We start from the raw sequence: 20,388 nt of genomic DNA on the forward strand, positions 1-20,388 counted from the left end.
AAATCTAAGCTCGCGATTCTAAGAGAGAGGGAGAGAGAGATGGAGCCGCCGTTTCTCAGAGATTCGCTCGTGCGAATGAATCACTCAGTTACTTACTCACTAATGCGGTGGTTACCAAAATATATAACATATTTTGTAACCGCCCTAATAGTGAGTTTCCAATATTGCCATTGGGCATTTAATTTATTAATCAAATTAATAAATTCCAACAGCTCCCACTTGCACAAGGGCAAGTGTTAATCTTTCAATGTGTCCTGCAGACACACTTGTATATCCCAGATATACACATTCAATCTCTCCGCTATGTATCCCGATACATAGACCTCTTGTGTCCTGCATACACACATGCATATCCCGGATATACATATATATTGATCTCTTCACTATGTATCCCGTATACATAGACCACCCGTGTCCCGCACACTAATATCCACAAGTCATACCGGCAAAATGGGTTGTGCGACCGGTGATATACCCGCACGCGTGAGCCCCAAACTAGAAACCTTCCCGCAAGGCCGAATGGCACATCACTCATAGAAACAAATCAAATAAGCATTAGTATAACACAGTTGTCCTAGGTTTATTCAAACTCACCAGACTAAAGGTATCTCGATCCCTCCGAGAGATCACCTTCTTGTCCTTAAAATGTTCACTACCGTAACACATACAGCTTGGCGCCCAAGAAACACTTTTTAGGGTGCAGTTGAATCAAACCTTTCCTTTCGCCCTGCACCATCACTACACTTAGGATTGACTCCTTTCCCGGTAGTGCCCCTTTAGGTCGAATCTATCATGACCATAGGTAACACCCCAAAGTAGCCACATCAACCCTTCGTTTCATGATGTCGTCGAAAGTCACTAAGAACACTAATGGACCATAAGGTCCAGGACTCACACAATGAGAGGAGCAGGGATCCATCCTCTCATTTCCAATGATCGCTAAGCACACATAGTATGATATATGTGCTATGGTGGAGCATTCTATATACAATAGAACGTATGTCCATCTCAACACCATACAGGTCTTAGTCCAGTCGCAACCCCTTGCGCCTAACCCGAGTTTCTTTATTGTCGCCACCCTAGCGCCACATAAAGTACTCGCACTGCTCCTATAGGCAACATGAATAGTGGGAACATTCATGTCGATTCTCTTCACAATAGAGAAACTCATCTTGATTCCAAATCAAGGCGACATCATGATTATGAATTGACCTACACAAAGTCATTCACAATCCGTCTCATCTCTGCTCGCCTCCAAGGCGCCAGAGGCGAATGCTCGTGTGAGTGAGCCATTCTCTTGCCTATTGACATATGTTGTTTTATGCTAGAAGAAACACAATCACACAGAAAGTGAATAAAAAAAATGCTGGAATGAACTCATATTATTCATTAATAAGAAAGTCTCAGTACAAAAATAAGTCACAATCTACGCAAGCCCAAGGATTTTACATGAGAAATAAAAACATCCTTGGCTATAGGTTTGGTAAGAGGGTCAGCTACCATCAAACTAGTAGATATGTGCTTAAGTACAACTTTCTTTCTTGATGTAATGTCTCTAACAAAGTGATATCTCAACCGTATATGTTTGGTCTTCCCATGATACTTGGGGTCCTTGACATAGCTAAGAGCTGCCGTACTATCACAAAGAGACAAGGGCAGCCTCTTTGGATGTCATCACAATCCCAAAGATGTCGAAGGAATCTCCTCAACCAAACAGCCTCTTGAACCGCAGCTGAGCATGCCACATACTCGCTTCCATGGTCGAGAGGGATATACAAGCCTCGCTTCTTGCTACACCACGAAATGGCCCCGCCATTCAGCAAGAAAGCATATCCAGAGGTTGATTTGCGCTCATCGATGTCTCCAGCCCAGTCGGCATCACTATAGCCAACTAACCGCAAATCCGATCCTTGGTAACACAACATGTAGTTACTCGTTCCTCCGAGATATCTCAATATCCTCTTGATCGCTTTCAGTGTCTCTATGCCTGGGTTTGATTGGTACCGACTAACCAAACCCACCGCATAACAAATATCCGGCCTAGTACACATCATAGCGTACATAAGGCTACCCACCGCACCGGAATATGGAACTCTTTCCATCTTGGTTTTCTCCTCCTGGAGTCTTAGGACCCATATCAAGGCTCAAATGCAAACCCTTCTCCACCGGAGTATCAATTGGTTTGCAACAGCATCTCGGTATCTCGTCAAGACATTGTCAATATAGGTCTCTTGAGATAAACCCAAGAATCTCTTTTGCCTATTTCTCGACAATCTTGACACCAAGCACATAGCTTGCTTCACCCATGTCCTTCATATCAAATACGGAGGACAACCATTTCTTAATGGTTTCCAATAGCTCCTTGCTATTGCTAGCCATAAGTATGTCATCTACATATAGTGTCGAATGACATAATTATTATCGTATCTCTTGGTGTAAACACAAGTGGTCTTCCTCAAGCATGGAAAAACCATTTTCCATCATAGCTTGGTGGAAGCGCACATTCCACTGTCTAGATGCTTGCTTTAAGCCATATATGGACTTCTTAAGCTTGCACACTTTGCGCTCAAGTCCATGTGCTTCAAAGCCTTGAGGTTGATCCATATAGATCTCTTCCTCAAGTTCTCCATTGAGAAAAGCAGTTTTTACATCCATCCGATAAAGCTCCAAGTCCAACCGAGCAACAATGGCTAGTATGAGGCGAATTGAGGCAAACCTAACCACAGGGGAAAAGTTTCCTCATAATCAACGCCCTCTCGTTGGGTGTAGCCCTTAGCCACTAAACGAGCCTTGAATCTCTCAATAGATCCATCCGCCTTTCTTTTGATCTTGAGAACCCACTTGTTCCCAATCGCCTTTCGGCCGGCGGCAAGTCAACCAAGTCCCGCACATGATTAACTTTCATCGACTCCAACTCTTCCTTTATTGCTTTTAACCATTCCTTTGAGCTTGACCCCGCAAGAGCTTCCCGCACGCTCTTTGGTTCATGCTCATCGACTGAAATCATCTCACAGCCGATCTCTTCAGAGTTACCATGTAGGCTTCATCCTCTATGTCGAAACGTCGACGAGGAACTAGCCCGCGCCTACTACGGCGCAAGTGCATGTCGATTGCTCACCCTCTAAGGTAGCTATCACATCTGCACTCCCACTCCCACTAGGATCTTCCGGATGAACCCCCGTGTTCATTATCCAGAATCCGAATCCCCGGAGTGACAAGACCACTATCTTGTATCTCAAAGAATTCCGATGATTCTTTGTTAACTCCCGAAAGAGATGGAAAATCATTCTCCAAGAATGTTGCATCCCTAGACTCAAGTTCCGTTCTCCTCTCATTCTCATCTAGTCCAATGAAGACATGGCCCTTTGAGGGTTCGGAATATCTCACAAAGATACACTTTCTTCCTCTCGGGTCCAAGCTTTCCATATTGGTGAGAAGTAGAGTGAACATATGCTGCACATCCCCATGCGCGCAAGTAACTCAAATCTGGCTTCCTTCCGGTCCACAACTCATATGGTGTGGAAGGAACCGATTTGGTTGGAACTCGTTGAGGATATAGGCGCAGCAGTCAAGCAAAGCATCTCCCCAATAAGAGATGGGTAGATTTGCCCGCGCCATCATGGATCTCACCATGTCTAGCAAGGTTCTATTCCTCCTCTCAAAGAACCCCATTTTGTCTGTGGAGTCCCCGGAATAGTAAGTTGTCTAGATATCCCCTTTTCATCACATAACCCTTTGAACATATCGGAGAGATACTCTCTACCTCTATCCGTTCTAAGAGTTTTAATCCTTTTATCTAATCGATTCTCAACCAAGCTCATGAATTTCTTAAAACATTCCGGAGCTTCCGACTTATGAGAAATTAGATAAATGTGACCATACCTTGTATAGTCATCTATGAATGTGATGAAATATGACTGTCCTTTTCTAGTATGCACATTCATGGGTCCACACACATCTGAATGGATAAGTTCTAAAGGAAGAGAGGCTCTCAAAGCCTTTTTAAATGGTTTTCTAGTTGCTTTTCCCGCTAGACATGACTCACAAAGTTGGCAAATCAGATAGTGAACCTTGGCCTAAGAGACCTTCTCTTGCCAACCTGTTCATCCTATCTAAGCCAATATGTCCTAGTCTAGCATGCCACAAATTAGAATCAATACACACAAGATTTTGGCAAACAAAAACATTACTAGAATTAAATGAATAATCAATTGTATCCAATACAATGAAACCATTATCAAGAAAACCATAACCATAAACCGTATCACCCAGATACAAAACCAAAGAATTGTTTTCAAATACAATTCTAAAACCATGTCTTAAAAGATAAATAAAGTAAAACAAGATTTCGCCGAATGTCCTGGAGCATACAAGACATCATGGAGTAACAATGTCCGGCCACCTCGCAAAACTAATTTGCATGTGCCTATGCCATGAACCTCCACGCTTGAGCTGTTCCCCATCGTTATCCTTTTGCTTCCTCTGGAATACGACGGTATTCCACGAAGCTCGAGCGTTCCCTTGTTATGTGTTCTGTCGCACCGAATCAACAATCCACAAAGGATTTAGTTCAGCAAGCATAGTAGAACTTGTTACATAACAAGATGAGGTATAACACACAAGACATACCTCTTGCTCAAGTGCAATCACGAGCAAAATGACCAGGCTTTCGGCACTTGAAGCAAATCAAAGCTGATTTCTTCTTGCCAAAGCACTAGTCCCCCTTGAACGCTTGGGCCCACTCTTGTTTTTGTTCCCACCCCGGTTACTTTGCTTGGACCGCCTGAGGTTGAGCTTTCTTCTCTTGCGCTTGAAGCCCGCACCCTTACTAGTGCTAGCTTCAGCAGCAAATACATCAGTTTGAGGGGTATCGGCCAACATCCAATCCTCATCAAGCTCAAGGTGCTTGGCAGCTTGATCGAAAGTCTTGACCTCATCAAAGCATGAGTCAAGAAGATCTTCATATGCTCCCAAGTCTTTGGCAATGACCCGATGACCGCGGAGACTTGCTCCTCATCGCCTCTTCGGCGCCCACATGCGCTCAACTCACTAATCATGTTAGACATGATGGTTATATGCCGCCTCATGGTGTGACCCGGCGCATCTTATAACCGTCAAAAGTGAGTCCGAGCTGGCGGCCTCTTGTGGTGGAAGTCCCTCCATACCGGAACTTCACAGCCTCCCACAAAGACTTTGCAGTCCTATGCTTCTCATAACGAAGCATCAGGTCATCCCTCATGGAGCTCGTGGATTGTAATCCCGGCTACCCGGTCTTTCCTCTTCCAAGCATTGTATATATCAAGGTCCCCGCGATGCTGTGCAAGTGGTACCTTCCTCGTGTGGGTTCATGGTCTGGTTTATGGTCTCTAGCATATCCCGCTCTTCCAGAGATATTGCACCTTTCGGTGCCGAGGTCATAATTCCTCTCATTCAGCTTATCTCCTTTAGTGAGGTCCAAGCAACAATGCTCTTGGTAGCAGCCATTTTTTCTAGAGATATTACATACAAGAATGAGTTCAATAAATCTAGCATAAAACACAACTCATGCAACAAAAATCACACTAGCATAGTCAACCTATGGGATAAGCACTTAAACCAAAAGAGATGCTAAAAAAAAACATTCAATCAAATTCTCATGCAAACCCACATAGACTTATACACTAACTTCATTCGTGCAAGAAACATGATTGATAGACCCATAAATAAAAAAAAATAGTTTTATTAAAATAAAACATGCAATCATGTTAAAGCTATGAGGTGGTTCACACAGTAACACTTCTACCTCATTAGCTCCCACTAGGCCCCAATAGGCCCTCAATGCCCAAACATCACACAGATCGCTCGGGCCATTGGTGTCCAAGAAGTTAGAAACACATTCTCGAATCGGGACAGACCAATATCCAAAAAATCCATCTCCCGCACGGGACCGCTGCCCGGTTCCGCCCGACGGAATTCCGTCTCGCCTTTTATGCCAAGACGGATGACCGTCCGCCCGACGGAAATTCCGTCTGGCATTCTCGTGACCGACGGATGACCTCCCGCCGCACGGAAATTCCGTCTGGCATTCTCGTGACCAGACGGATGACCGTGCCGGTCGGACGGATGACCGCCTCCCGCACGGAAATTCCGTCTCGGGTCACCGTGACCACTCGATAATAGACGGACGACCGTCTGTCGTCCGCTGGTCCACGGTGACCAAAAAACGGCGATTTTTCAATTTTTCTTGAACGGAGAAAAACGGTAAAACACGTTTTTTCACTCAATAAACATCCAAAAAACACATGAAAAAAATCCAACAATAAATTTTAAACTAAAATTTTCATCATGGATTATCAATTCATGCAAATCTCCATTAGGGAAATCCACAAGGATCTCCCACTCGGATCCGAATCAAAATTAAAAGGTTTCCAAAAACCCTATCAATTCTCCCATGGGTTTCAGATAAACCCTTGATCCTCCCATTGGATCCATACAATAAAATTAAACAATGGGGAGGAACAATAAACGTGGGAACCAATGGCTCGATGCCAATGTTGGTAATACATCAAAAGTAATTCAATTCTATTAATTGATGGGGAAAAAATTCCTTACCTGGATTTGCTTTCCCTTACTTGAAGTATTCGCAGCGGAAGTCTAGATCCACGTTCTCGTTCCACCACCAAAGATTTACCGGCGAGATTCCTCAATCACAGGGAAAGGGAATAATATCCACAACCCAAATGCCGTGGATTAATGGAATGAAGATCAAATACTAGGAAAGAAGAAAATCTAAGCCTCGCGATTCTAAGAGAGAGGGAGAGAGAGATGGAGCCATTGCTTCTCGGAGATTCGCTCGTGCGAATGAATCACTCGTTACTTACTCACTAATGCGGTGGTTACCAAAATATATAACCTATTTTGTAACCGCCCTAATAGTGAGTTTCCAATATTGCCCTTGGGCATTTAATTTATTAATCAAATTAATAAATTCCAACATTCATATTACATCCAAATGGGAAAATAGAACAAAACGCCCAGCTCAAAAATCTATACTAAAAACAAAAAGAAAAAAAAACACAAAAAAAAAGGCCGCACACACCCCAAAAAAAAAAAAAAAAAAAAAAAAAAAAAGGCAAAGAAAAAAAAAAAAAAAAAAAAAAAAAAAAAAAAGTTTATTCCCCCCCCCCTTTTTTTTTTTTTTTTTTTTTTTTTTTTTTTTTAATTAAAAAAAAATATTTTATTTAGGATAAATATCATTTACCTCCCCTCTTAGCTGGATAAATATCACTTACACCCCCTCTTAATTGGATAATATCACTTACCTCCCCTCTTACCTAGCAAATATATCAACACCTCCCCTCTGTTAACTTTCTTGGGTAAATTTAACTTTTACCGTTAAATATTTTTCTAAAACCCCAAACTACCATTGACTATAAATATTTTTTATTTTAAATCGTAAATTACCATAATCACCCTAACACTTAAATTACTAAATTACCCTCAATTAAAATAATTATTAAAACCAAAACACCATAGTTAAATTCCAAATTATATTAAATTACTAAAAGCCCAACATACCCTTTTTTTTTTTTTTTTTTTTTTTATCAAACAGTCAAAAAACCCAGAATAGTAGTACGTTTTTAATTTATCAACATACCCCTTTTTTTTAAATTGCATTTTTAATTCTACTTGATAGTAGTACGTGTTTTTTTAATTGTTTGATATTTTTTTTTAAAAAAAAAAGGGTATGTTGGGCTTTTAATAATTAAAGATTTAGGTTTTAACTATGATGTTTTGGTTTTTAATAATTATTTTAATTGAGGGTAATTTAGTAGTTTAACTGTAAGGGTGATTACGATAATTTAGGATTTAAAATAAAAAAGTATTTTTAGCCAAGGTTAATTTAGAATTTTAGAAAAATATTTAACGGTAAAAGTTAAATTTAACCGAAAAAGTTAACAGAGGGGAGGTGCTTGATATATTTGCTAGGTAAGTGCTATTATCCAACTAAGAGGGGGGGGGTGTAAGTGCTATTTGTCCAGCTAAGAGGGGAGGTAAGTGATGTTTACCCTTTTATTTATTATAATTGAAAAAAGCATGCACAAATAAGAACCAAAACACTTAATGCTTCAACATCAGTTGCCCCCATTACACCGAAACTCATTAGCTAATTTATCAAGAAATAAAGCAACACAAGAATGATCCAACAGCCCCTACAACTAGGGCCATTAGCCTCGACCAAATCTAAACCTAGGAAGCTGCACTTATTTTGGATTTGATAGAACACACAATAATAACTAATAAGATTTCATTTAGGTCATCATAGGATTCCACTATATCCTTGTGATGCTAACATCCATAACGGCCAGGTACACTCATAGTTGAGGTTATTTATTCATCGTTGGTGTAAGGAAATTGGCTGATCATCTTGCTTATTCATAGAGATGGTCAGGAAGTCGTGGGCTAAGAAGGACTTCCAACGGGAATTTCTTTGGCATTGTTAAACTAGTGCCCTCAGTCATATCCACAGGCTGATTAGAATGTGTTTGCAAATTAAATCCATGAAGCAAGCGGGCAAGCACCATCTTGAGGGTTTGTTGGGTAAATGTGATTCCTGGGCAAATTCTCCTTCCTGACCCGAATGGAATAAACTCAAAGTTTTTTCCACATAAATCAACATCAACATGGCTTGTTAGAAATCGCTCAGGTTGAAACTCCGAAGGGTTTGACCATAGTTGTGGGTCTCTTTGTATCTTCCAAGCATTTACTAACACAGGTGTTCCTTTTGGAACTCTGAAGCCACCTAAAATGCAGTCTTCCATGGCTTCTCGAGGAGCTAACATTGGTCCTGGAGGGTACAAACGAAGTGTTTCCTTGATTATTGCATGGAGATACACAAACTTGTCAATGTCTTTCACTTCAACATTGTTATCCTTCCCAACATGATAGTCTATTTCATCTTGAGCTTTTCTTAAGATTTTCTGGTGGTTCAACAACAAAGAGAGACTCCATGAAAGGGATAGAGCAGTGGTGTCCACGGCAGCTACAATTACATTCTGCAAAACAGACGCCAATTTATTTATTTGGTATGAATATGTGAGGATCTTTTCTTTCTTCTTCTTTTTTGTGGGGGAAGGGAGGGGTGTTGCTAAAGATACTTAGTAAGGATCTTTTTTACTAGTTGCCCATACAGGTGGTAATTATATTCCTTTTTCTTTATTTTCTCGATAGGTTGCACTGCTTTAGCAAAATAAATCATGTTAGGATTCTTGAAAAGCTGTCATTGCTTCTTACATTCCTTGTAAATTTTTGAGACTTATCAATACCGCCTGAGCATGTTCCTCTACAAGGATACCCAAGATACCTGATAAAGTAATCACACTTCTCAAAACCTGGCCCTAACTAACTTAACACAACCTTGACCCAGACCCTAATTAGTCGGGTTTGACGGTGACCTTTGGCTCTAATACTGACCCAGCTTTGACCCTAATTAGGGGCTATCATGAGCTGGCCCAGACCCTACCTCAGGGCTCAAATTTTGAGCCAAAACCTTGCTAAGGCTCAAGGTAAGCCTGCAGATTAGGTTCAGGCTATTAGAGCCAAACCTACACCCCTAGTGGATTCCATCTGAGAGCTACTTTTCCACTTCAATAATGAACTTAGCAAGTTTGGATCATGTCCTTGTACAAGGACGTCCAAGACACTAGAAACTTATCACATAGAGTCAACTCTAAGTAGTTGGTCTCTAAGTGCCTTTAGGCATTCTTGTGACGTGAGACACTCTTATCATTAGTTATTTCAACTATAAAATGCTAGAAAACAAGAAATCTACATAACAGCACAGTTGCCTTCACTACTGTATCAAAAACAAGAAATCTACATACCAGCACAGTTGCCTTCACTACTGTATCACGATCATGGCCATATAATTGAGAATCTTCTTCTAGAATTGAAAGCAGCACATCTATGAAATCTTGCTCATAATCACCTTTAGCTTCCTCGGAAAGTCTCTTCCTTTGATGCTCTTGGAGCCAGCTCTCGGCAAGCACATCCAACTCCTTCGCAAATTTCTTCATCTCCTTTTGTTTTCCATCCAAACCCAACCATGATAGGTAACTGGGAAGCACATCTGAGGATACCGAGACACCTACAAATCTTCCAAAATTTTCAATGGTAGTGCGGATCCTCTGGAACTCTTCATTGTCCTCAGCATGGAGAATACTAAAATATCGTTTCCCCACAACCACCTTGAGAATAATATTCATTATTAGTCCTCGAAACAGTCTATTCATCTCAACCTTGATTTGGTTCTTGCTGTTTCTCACCCAAAGCTCATATAGATCCTTAATACAACTGTTGATATATGCATATATAACGTTCTTAATGGACTCGACCCGGCGGTTTGAAAGTAGCTCGACAACCACCCACTTGCGTACTTCACGCCAATAAGGTCCATAGGGTGCAAAAGTGATCATTGCATAACTATAGGTCAATTGATTGGTTGAGGCACTTCTTGGACGACTTGCAAGAGCCTTATCTTTTGTGGTGAAGACCTCTTTGGCCAACTCCCAGTTGCTGATGACAAGTGTTCGATGGACACCGAATCGGACTGTGAGGGCTGGCCCATGCTTGTCAGCCATGGCTGCAAGTGTTCTAATGAGAACCCGAGGGCCTGCTAACTGAAGGTGGTGACCGATTATAGGCCAAGCCCCCGGTGGCTCCGGTGCCTCTCTAGCCTTACTCTTATTAAGAAAGGTACCTTTTGTGATCCATAGCTTGTAGAATAGAGCAAGGGTTGATAAACCACCGATGATGGCTTGGATTTGGATCGCCAGTTCCATTGGTGGTTTAGTACTTCGAAATGAGAATGGATAGGAGACGGAAGCATCCTTTTGTATCTCCCAACTTAGCCGTGTATGTGTGAATTGATGGTCAATAATTGAATTGATCAATTTACAGCACTAATCTAAGGTTTTTTAATTTATTTTTATTTTTAATAGAGCTCAAAATGGAAGACTTGGATTAAAGCCCAGATGCGGCGAATGATTCAACGCAGTTGTGCTGAACCGAAGCAAAATCAAACAAACAAAGTGACTGTTAACACACTTTGTTTATCCAAATATTATGATTACTACAGTGATCGCCCAACAGACAGATTTGGTGGGCATTGATAAATCGGTTGTAAAACCATCAGTTGATCTGACGTTCACGTTCTTTTTAGTTAGCGACAGATCGTTTACCGTAATTGAACAACCAACCGTTGCCTCCCTACTATTTCTTGTGGGCAGGGCCGGCAGGCATTATGCTTTAGATATTAGTGTTATCCTGACTCAACCCTTCAATTAAGACTTCCAAGCCAAACCCCCTTTAACCAAGTTAATAAAAATATAAAAAATCCCAGTTCCTTAAGCCTCGCAGCAGAGACAAAGATCCTCACTTTCTAATTATATGGAACTTAATCTTGTATGGTCATATTTTGAATCAACACCAAAACGGGCCGAGGTGCCTGATCATTTTAGATGATACTGTTTGACCTGAATGTGAGAAGTTATGGTAAATATGTTTATAATCACAACAACTAAATTTATACCGAGTCACATGAAATAATTGGAAAACTTTACCCACATTTTTATTGAAATCTCAATCAGGAACACGCAATGCAGTAACCATGCAAACAGAGACCCCAAATTGGGGAATACAAAGAGATCATACCCAGAGCAGCACACAACACCATGATATAAATGTAACCGCAGACAAATTATAATTAAGTATTTCATTTTAGTTAGATTTGATACAGGTTTATTGTTGTACATTTATGCCATTGTTGGATTCCATCATACCTCTATGCATGATGTTAAATTTGTCGGGCTGAACCGGGTTAGTCCAGGTCAGGCCTAAGCAGGTCCATCAGTCTAAAAATGTTAGACCTTTTACGACTTATTTAATAATCGGTCTGGATTGGTCCTCGGCCATATAAGTCTCGTACAGTAATCAGGACTACTTTAACTCATGCTTAACTGAACTTCTAATTGACCTTAGTCGGGCTACCACCTAGACTTAATCTAGCCATAATGACTAAATTTGGATATGTATAAAAAATAGTAATGGTAAGAATTTGTGACACAATTATCCAACCATTTCTAACAAAAAAATCCCACTAATTAAGCCTCTCCTTACGAAAACACCTAATTAATTCCACTCTCCGATTTTTACCCAAAAATATCTCTCTCTCTCTCTCTCTCTCATGTTCAAGTTATATCGATCTCTGTACCTAACCTCAATGAGTTGGATGTTGCATTTGAAGTAATGGAAGGGATAGCTAGAGATGGAGAACCAAACGTGGGCAACATTTTCATGAAACATAAGGAAGAAGCCCATCTTTTCTTAGCATCAAATCAGGGGAAAGGAAATGCTATCTGAGCTGTACCATAAGAACTATCGTGATGTGTTGGCCTTTTTATGGATGAACAAGGATGTTATATGTTAATTCTACAACAGGGTTCTTACCAAAAAAATATTCTATAACAGGATTGGTGAACATTAGGAAGCTTTCTTTCTTTACCAGTTGTTTTGGTTTCTGGCGTGTCTTTTGTATTGCTTGGATGTATGTTTTTCTTTTGCTTGGATGGATGTTACAAGTAATGAACTTGACAATATTTGTGCGTGTTATAACACTTGAAGTCTCATTTATCTCTGTGGGATTCCTGTGGATATCCTCACAAATGTATAACAAGAGAACTGTTATACATCAGGTCAATCATATTCTCGAAGTGGGATGAACAAGGACGTTATGTAATAATTCTACAACAGGGTTGGTGAACATTAGGAAGCTTTCTTTCTTTACCCATGTTGTTTTGGTTTCTACTTGTCTTTTGTATTACTTGGATGGATGTTACAGGTAATGAACTTGACAATATTTGTGTGTTATAACACTTGAATTCTCATTTTTCCAGAATTCTCATTTTATCTCTATCGGATTCCAGTGGATATCTGTTATCTCACAACTGTAAAACAAGAAAACTGTTATACATCAGTTCAATCATGTTCTCGAAGTGGATTATTTTCCACATTGAATGAACCGGTGCAAAATTGATCACTAACACGAGCCACACAAGTACTTGAGGCATTTTTGTTGAAACTTGTTGAAGAATTTGCGCGAACACATGAAAGGTTGTTGTAATCACGACACTTCGTCAAAGCTGAAACGTACTAGAGGTACTTTCTTTAAGGTATTTAGACACCCTGATTTATGCAATACAGGTACCAAATGTGTCTTCACCCCAAGATCAGTCAACCCAAACCTTTAAAGTTGCACCCCAAAAATGTTATTTAAGGTGTAATCAAGTTATGTTCTCTGCTTAACAGAATAACAACAGGGAGAAAAAGAGAGACAGATGAGGAGGAAATTCAATGTAAAAAATGAGCTCGAAAAATGGGTTTATATTAGAACCAAAAGGCTGTGGGTGAAAGGTAAGGTCACCTCCATTTTTTAGGGTACTTATTCAGCTGACCTCCTATATAACCATGGCTGGGTCACACTAGGGTTCAAGCTTGGTTCGCGTCGCATAGGGTTCGATCCTTAGTCCCAAAGATATATTATATAGGACATTACTATATATAAATTAGATAATCAACTCCCCCAATGTTGAACTAAAGTTTCGGTTATATAAATCATAAGATAAAAAAATGATTAAAATATATATTTAAAAACAAAAAATAATAAAGATAAAGTTTTAAACATATTTTCAACAATTTTCCCTTGATTTCTGTTGTTTTATATATACCCAGATAGCAGCACTAGAAATTTCGTGTTTGAATTAGCATCACTTACCATCTTTTGTGATACTTGAAAGTTGAAAATGCTCTCAATGGCTTTCTCTGTCAACAGCTTTGCTTACAACAGTACTGTTCTTTCTCTAAAAGCTAACCAAGAAATTGGAAGAACAAAGGCTGCGATCAATTCACCCAAAAGAAAAGAGGCTGCTGGGATCAGTGATCCTCCCGCGTCTATGGCTTATGGTGGAAGCACCCTTGAATCCTTGAGGCTTATTGCTAAACCCCCCCCCCTCCCAGCAGCTATATGGCAAGAACTCAACTTAATTAGGTCATTACTTTGTTTTAATTTCCTTATAGTCTTGTGGCTTAGGTTATTGCTTCACTTGTGCAGGATGAATTTCGAGTAAAACATGCAAAGAAATGCAAGGTGATACCGAAGATTTCTATCTGACCGGGTTTGACCCGGATGGGGCTCCACATGCTAGTTAATCGGGAAAGATGCCGATCATCCATGACCAAAAGCGTAACATACGCCACATATATAGCAATCATCCTTGATATAGAAGGTCAACTCAGCAGCTGATTGAATGGGACCAACGACAAGGAAGCATGATCCTAGGAGAAACAATAGCCCTTGTCGGGCTAACTTACCAAATACATAAAAGGTAACACTTACAATATAAAAGCAGAGACATACCCCTCCGGTAAGTAACCAATACACTCTGAGTATAATCTTGTGTAGCTTTTGCACGAGACCTCACTTTGTTCATTATTTGACTTTGCCATCGGAGGCGGCTGCCCGGCACACAAGCCGGCCGCATCTAACCTTTCTTGCAGGACTCATCGTCCCGGATACGAGAGGAGGCTCAGTCGGATCCAAAAGTATAATTGATCCGCATCACAAGGAAACTAGGCTTATGCTCCAACAACTTAAAGATCCATTGGAGAGTTTGATGATGGTGGATGCATTGCAACGCCTTTGCATCAATTACCATTTCCAAGAAGAGATAGACACGACTTGTACGATGTTGCATTGCAATTTCGATTGCTGAGGCAAGCTGGTTATTATGTCCCTTTAGGTATATTATACCGATACATGCATGGTTTAGTGATCTTATAGATATCACTATATTAATTTTATGAGCTGAGACGATGCTTTAACTGGGTTACTATTATGGATTGGTGAAGCAGATGTCTTTCACAAGTTCACCGACAAGAAAGGACAGTTCAGAGTAGAATTAAGTGAAGATGTGAGAGGCTTGAAGAGTTTATATGAAGCTTCACATCTAGCAATAGAAGGAGAAGAAACACTTGATGAAGCCAGGGAATTTGCTCGAGGACACCTAAAAGCTAAGATGGGAACTCTGAAAACAGAACTGGCTAGAGCTGTAGCTGAAACATTAAAGCAACCCTATCATAAGACCTTGGCTAGATTCAGTGCCAAAAAGTACTTTCTCAATTCTCCTGACAGATTTGGATTCGTCAGCCTTGTACAAGAACTTGCAAAAATGGATTTTAACATAGAACTTTTACAGTTTTCTGAGTAAGTAATTGAAGCATGCATTTTTGCTTGTTTGATAAGATGAATGTTCCCCTAATTAATGCTAGCTTCATTTTTCATGTTAAAATTAGGTGGTGGAGAGATTTGGGTTTGCCAAACCATCTGAAATTTGCAAGAGACCAGCCGATAAAATAGTACTCGATCAGGGTCAATGACAGCTCTCTCAGATCCAAAGCATTCCCAGCAACGCATCGACCTCACCAAACCCATCTCACTTGTGTACATAATAGACGACATTTTCGATGTCCATGGGACACTTGATGAACTCACTCTTTTCACTGAAGCAGTGAACAAGTAAGATAGTAACGTTTCTGTTGGGAAACTCACATCGATTACTCAGAGACCTTCCATTTCTCCATATACTTGTGGGTCCCTCTACCCGAGGAGTTTGCAAAAACTCTTGGGTTAGATATGTTAGTTCAAGCACTTGGGTAGACAGACTCCCAAGCATATAAAGAGATTAAGGATCCCTTTGGTAACTCACCTTGTGTTTATATTTTAAAAATCACCAAAAACAGTTTTGATTGTTTCTTGAAAAAAAAAACTTCTTAGGCATATAATAAAACTTGCTTCTGAAAAAAAAAAAATAATAATAATTTCAGTAGGTTTTAATAGAGTTCTTTATGTTTAAAATGTCAAATTACATGAATAGCTCTCTCCAAGCTCTTTAACTTAAACCTGCACTTCACCCAACTTTTGCTTTGAGAAACCGATACTTTAACAAATATTCATTGCATCAAAACTATTTCTTGAAGCATAAATTTTCATACATTTTAATTTATGTTTTAGAAATCACATGAAACAAAATAGTTTTACCACACAATTTTCAGCCACTTTTTTGTTTGTTAAAGCAAGAAAAACATGAAGCTGTTTTTCAGTGAGAATCAATTGGGATCTAAATGTTTTAGGGTCTCCAATTTTGATAACAAAAAGTAGGGGGACGGCTGGGAGAGATTAAGTACTTCCTATTAATTATTGATTCATTACATATAGATGGGAACCTACGATTCTTAACCAACTCTCTAATTATATGAAGATTTGCTTCAAGGCTCTTGACACCATAACTAATGAACTCAGTGATAAAGTCTTTAGAGCACACAGTTGGAACGCCATTGGCACCTTACGAAAAGCAGTATGAAGCTCTTCTCACTGCCTAATTGTGAATTACTAAGTCGTGGTTGTGAAACTAATGACTAGTTCTAAATTTAAACCTGATTTCTTGCAGTGGGCAACCCTCTGTGATGCATTTCTAGTAGAAGCCAAATGGTTTGCTCATAAACAAGTACCCTCGACAAAGCATTACCTAAGAAATGGAATCATAAGCTCAGGATTGCCGTTGGTTTTAGTTCATTTTTTTTTTCTATTGGGCAAAGGTCTATCCAAAGAGAGCATTGATTGTATGGAACAAACTCCAGCCCTGATATATTGTCCAGCAACAATTCTTCGTTTGTGGGATGACTTTGGAAGTGCCAAGGTAATGCAAAGACCACTAGCTGTATGTCTTTTCAATTTGAGAATACAAAAGAACTACTTACCAAGCTTACCCTAAAAAGAGCTCGAATATTCTTGAAACCAGAGAAAACGTCCATCCTTATATCTAAATAGCCACAAAACTATCCCTTGAGGATGCAGTCAAGGTACGCCGCTTGAGCTGACCCAAATGAAGTCCAATTCCAACCAAAAAAAAAAAAAAAAAAAAAAGACTTGCCCTAAAAATTGAGTTATGATAAAAGTATTTCTTTGCTGCCTTCATTTTGGATATATTTGTACTTCTTTACTAACCAAATTTATGTTTTTGATTGATTGATAGGATGAAAACCAGGAGGGGCAAGATGGATCATACATGAAGTGTTACATGAAGGAGCATGGGGTTTCTTGCATTAAAAGTTGTGAAGACCATGTCTTTGAGATGATTTCAAATTCATTGAAAGAAATCAATAGGGAATGCCTCTCTTCAAGCCCATTCTCACACTCATTCAGAACGGCCTCACTGAATTTTGCAAGGATGGTCCCTGTGATGTATAGTTACAATGAAGACCAATGCCTTCCCACACTTGAGAAATATATCAACTCCTTGTTGTTTGAAAATATTCCTTCTGTAATAGATATCTACCTACTTGCAACCCTATTAAAGTCAAAGGTTTGGAGGGAAATATGAAATGTTGCTTATACCAATAGAAACTACTTCAGTTGAAGAGAAATAAAGTGTTGCTTATCAAAAACAGAAGCTCCTTCCACAGGGAGATCTTTGTACAAATTCCGCCCAGAGGCTAGTATAGCACCAATTTGGCCTTCTTAATTTTTTCTTATAGAAAGATAAAATATATTAAATAACCCTGAAAAACACATGGCAAAGTCACAAAAAACTCATAAGTCATGGAATAGAAACATGTTAATTAAACTATCAAACACAACATTGACAGGGCCATCCATGGCTCCTTAAGGAGCCAGGGAGCCAGGAAACTATTTCCTCCTTGGAACAAAGAGAAATTTAATGTGGCAAAAAACATAAAGCTACATCATTGTTACATGACATAACTGAAACTATGACATGCACTTTCAGAACTGCTCATAGTTGTGCAACTAATTGACCATCGGTAACTTCCACTCATACTGCCGGTGATGTAGTTTTATGTGTTGGATCCAAACCAGCCAGAATTGTGGGCATTTCTTTGAAAACACCAGATTTCTAGAAGCAATTAAAGCATTTGAAACTATCGGTGATGCACCAGAATCACCGTTATTTACAGCGTCATTTGTCTTGTGATGATCAATAGCGATCCTAACTCAAGCTTCTAGCAACGGGAAATATTACAACTTCACAATATCAAAAACACTGCTTATGAAATGGAACAGCAATCCATCTTGCAATAATACAAGAAATTAGACATTCTCTTGTTTTCCGACAAGAACAAGTGCCTCACAACACATGAACTGAATAAAGAAAAAAGACTAGTAAAAGTAAATGGAGAAAAAGCAAAGAAACCAACAGAACAATGGAGGAAAAAACAGATTTTCCTCTGCCATTCACGGAGATGAAAAGCAAAAGGGTAAGTTTCAAGGAGACGAGAGCCCTAGCGGTTTGTTCATCTACAATGGTGGTTTATCCGTTTATGTGCTGGAAGAGCGGTAAAATGGCATTTTTCATTTATGATATTTATAAAATATGCTACATCACCACAGACGGTTGCGAAAGAAACTCTTTGATGCCTATATAAAGGATGAAATGGTCGCCTCTATTTCAGCCATGCCCCACGGTCTCATTAGCTTTTTATTTTTTTTGGTACTATATATATATATAATATATATATATATGTATGTGTGTGTGTGTGTGTGTGTGTGTGTGTGTGTGTGCTAGCATGGAAAGCCAAACCTAGGCGTGTGACTTCCTCACTAATCATTGCCAACTGAACCAAACCTTTTGGTAAATCTTATTAACTTTTGCAGTAGTGCATGAGACATGTAACTGGTAATCATCTAATTCTCCACAACAGCCACAACCATATAATATTGATTATGATTCAGGAGGACTAGGAGTAGGAGCTCCCAACAAGCTCAGCATAGGAGGGGGATCTTCTCATATTCATCGTCTTTGATAAGTCTTCATGGGTCTTTGATTCCCCTACACCTCATCCACCAATTGTTCCTGTCCAATCACTCCATCTTCTAAAGGAAGATCATTAGTAGGAATCTTTGGAAAATGTCTAACAGAGGAACCAAAACAACCAGAACCTCTTCACTAATATTCTCCCCCTGAAGAGGTGTAGGGACAAGGAAAGTAACTTGTTCCAAGAACACAACATCCATATAGACAAAGAAACGGCGAGAAGCAAGGTGATAACACTTATAGCCATTTTAAGTAGCAGGAATGAAAATGCACTGGAGTCCCCATAGCTCCAACATACCATGAACATGGTGGTTTCCCACAAAGGCAACACAACTAAAATCCTTGGGTGGCACAGTAAAGTTTGTTGTCCTTAAAAGATTTTCAAATGGTAAATGTTGTTACAAAACAAGGGAAGGCATTTGGTTAATCAAATAGGCTGCAATAAGGACCGCATCACCCCAAAACTGTGGAAGCACGTACATAGTAAACATCATGTGCAACAATTAATAAATGTCACAAACCACTATGGCCAGAAATAGACATAGTCCAAGAAGAAACCCACACATCAAAATGAACAATAGTGAAAGGAACGCTACTACTATTATCAGAGACTAGATAAACATGTCTAGTTTGCTTTGATAAAATGCAAGCATCACAATGAAAGTCATTCAAATTACAACGTTTAACACAATCTAGAAATAACCAAGATACAATTGGTTAAAGAACTTGGCCTAAACGATGATGCCACTATAACAAAGTAAAAAGAGCAAGAGAAGTGGAACTAGAGGCCGTAGAAAGAGCTGTTGGAGACTCATCTAACAAGTAAAGCCCCCCTTCTGTCTTCCACTGCCAATCATATGCCCTGTTGCAGGTCATGGAACACATAATGAGAAGGGAAAAAAGTTACTATGCAGTTCATATAATGAGCAAGGCTACTAATGGATAAAAGTTAGCAAAAAACTAAGGAACATGCAAAATAGAAGATAGAGTAAGAGAAGGCAAACATATAATGGACTCCTTTCTAGAAATAGGAAAAAGAGACCCATCAACAATTTGAACAACTTGAATCAAAGAAATAGAAAGATAAGTATAAACAAAGAGGATGAACCAGTCATATGGTCGGTTGCCCCAGAGTTGAACTGACATTGTGATAACCGAAAATACTTTTGAAAGACTATGTATCAGCAGGGGAACTATGGTAGAGGCTACACCTCGCATTGGGAGTTGGCACCGAAGAGGTCACATCAAGTTTAGTCATCAACTGGCGAACATGTTGGAACTCGTTAGAGGAAAGAGGTGCTAAAGTACTCAAGGTGTCAAAATTTTCTTGATTTGTAGATGCTTAATTTCCTCCCCTATTTGCATTCCTTCATTCTCGAAGGGAATTTGTTGGATGACCATGCAACTTCCAACACTTGTCTTTGGTATAATGCTTTTGACCACAATATTCACACTTGATTGGTGC

General features: G+C 39.6%; 1 protein-coding gene and 1 pseudogene across 1 annotated transcript; one reads left to right on the forward strand and one right to left on the reverse strand.

Moving 5' to 3' along the window:
- Positions 1 to 8,411: 8,411 nt before the first annotated feature.
- Positions 8,412 to 10,823, reverse strand: LOC149028424 (strychnine-10-hydroxylase-like). The gene is made up of 2 exons (XM_089148432.1): positions 9,864 to 10,823; positions 8,412 to 9,035 (listed from the first exon to the last, which is right to left on the reverse strand). Exons 1-2 carry the CDS (start codon positions 10,818 to 10,820, stop codon positions 8,412 to 8,414), a joined length of 1,581 nt encoding a protein of 526 aa, XP_089004558.1. The 5' UTR covers positions 10,821 to 10,823.
- Positions 10,824 to 14,672: 3,849 nt separating this feature from the next.
- LOC149028425 ((3S,6E)-nerolidol synthase 1-like) lies at positions 14,673 to 19,210 on the forward strand (annotated as a pseudogene).
- Positions 19,211 to 20,388: the final 1,178 nt, after the last annotated feature.

The sequence above is a fragment of the Hakea prostrata genome, chromosome 1 (assembly GCF_041222555.1).
Source record: "Hakea prostrata isolate BN-2017 chromosome 1, UWA_Hpros_2, whole genome shotgun sequence".
NCBI lineage: Eukaryota > Viridiplantae > Streptophyta > Magnoliopsida > Proteales > Proteaceae > Hakea > Hakea prostrata.

Bases quoted from the DNA above. Each gene is read 5' to 3' on its own strand.
- LOC149028424 (XM_089148432.1), bottom strand. From the start codon at position 10,820: ATGGAACTGGCGATCCAAATCCAAGCCATCATCGGTGGTTTATCAACC. The intron at 9,036-9,863 runs GTATGTAGATTT...TCTGTTTTGCAG, and splicing joins TAGTGAAGGCAACTGTGCTG to AATGTAATTGTAGCTGCCGT.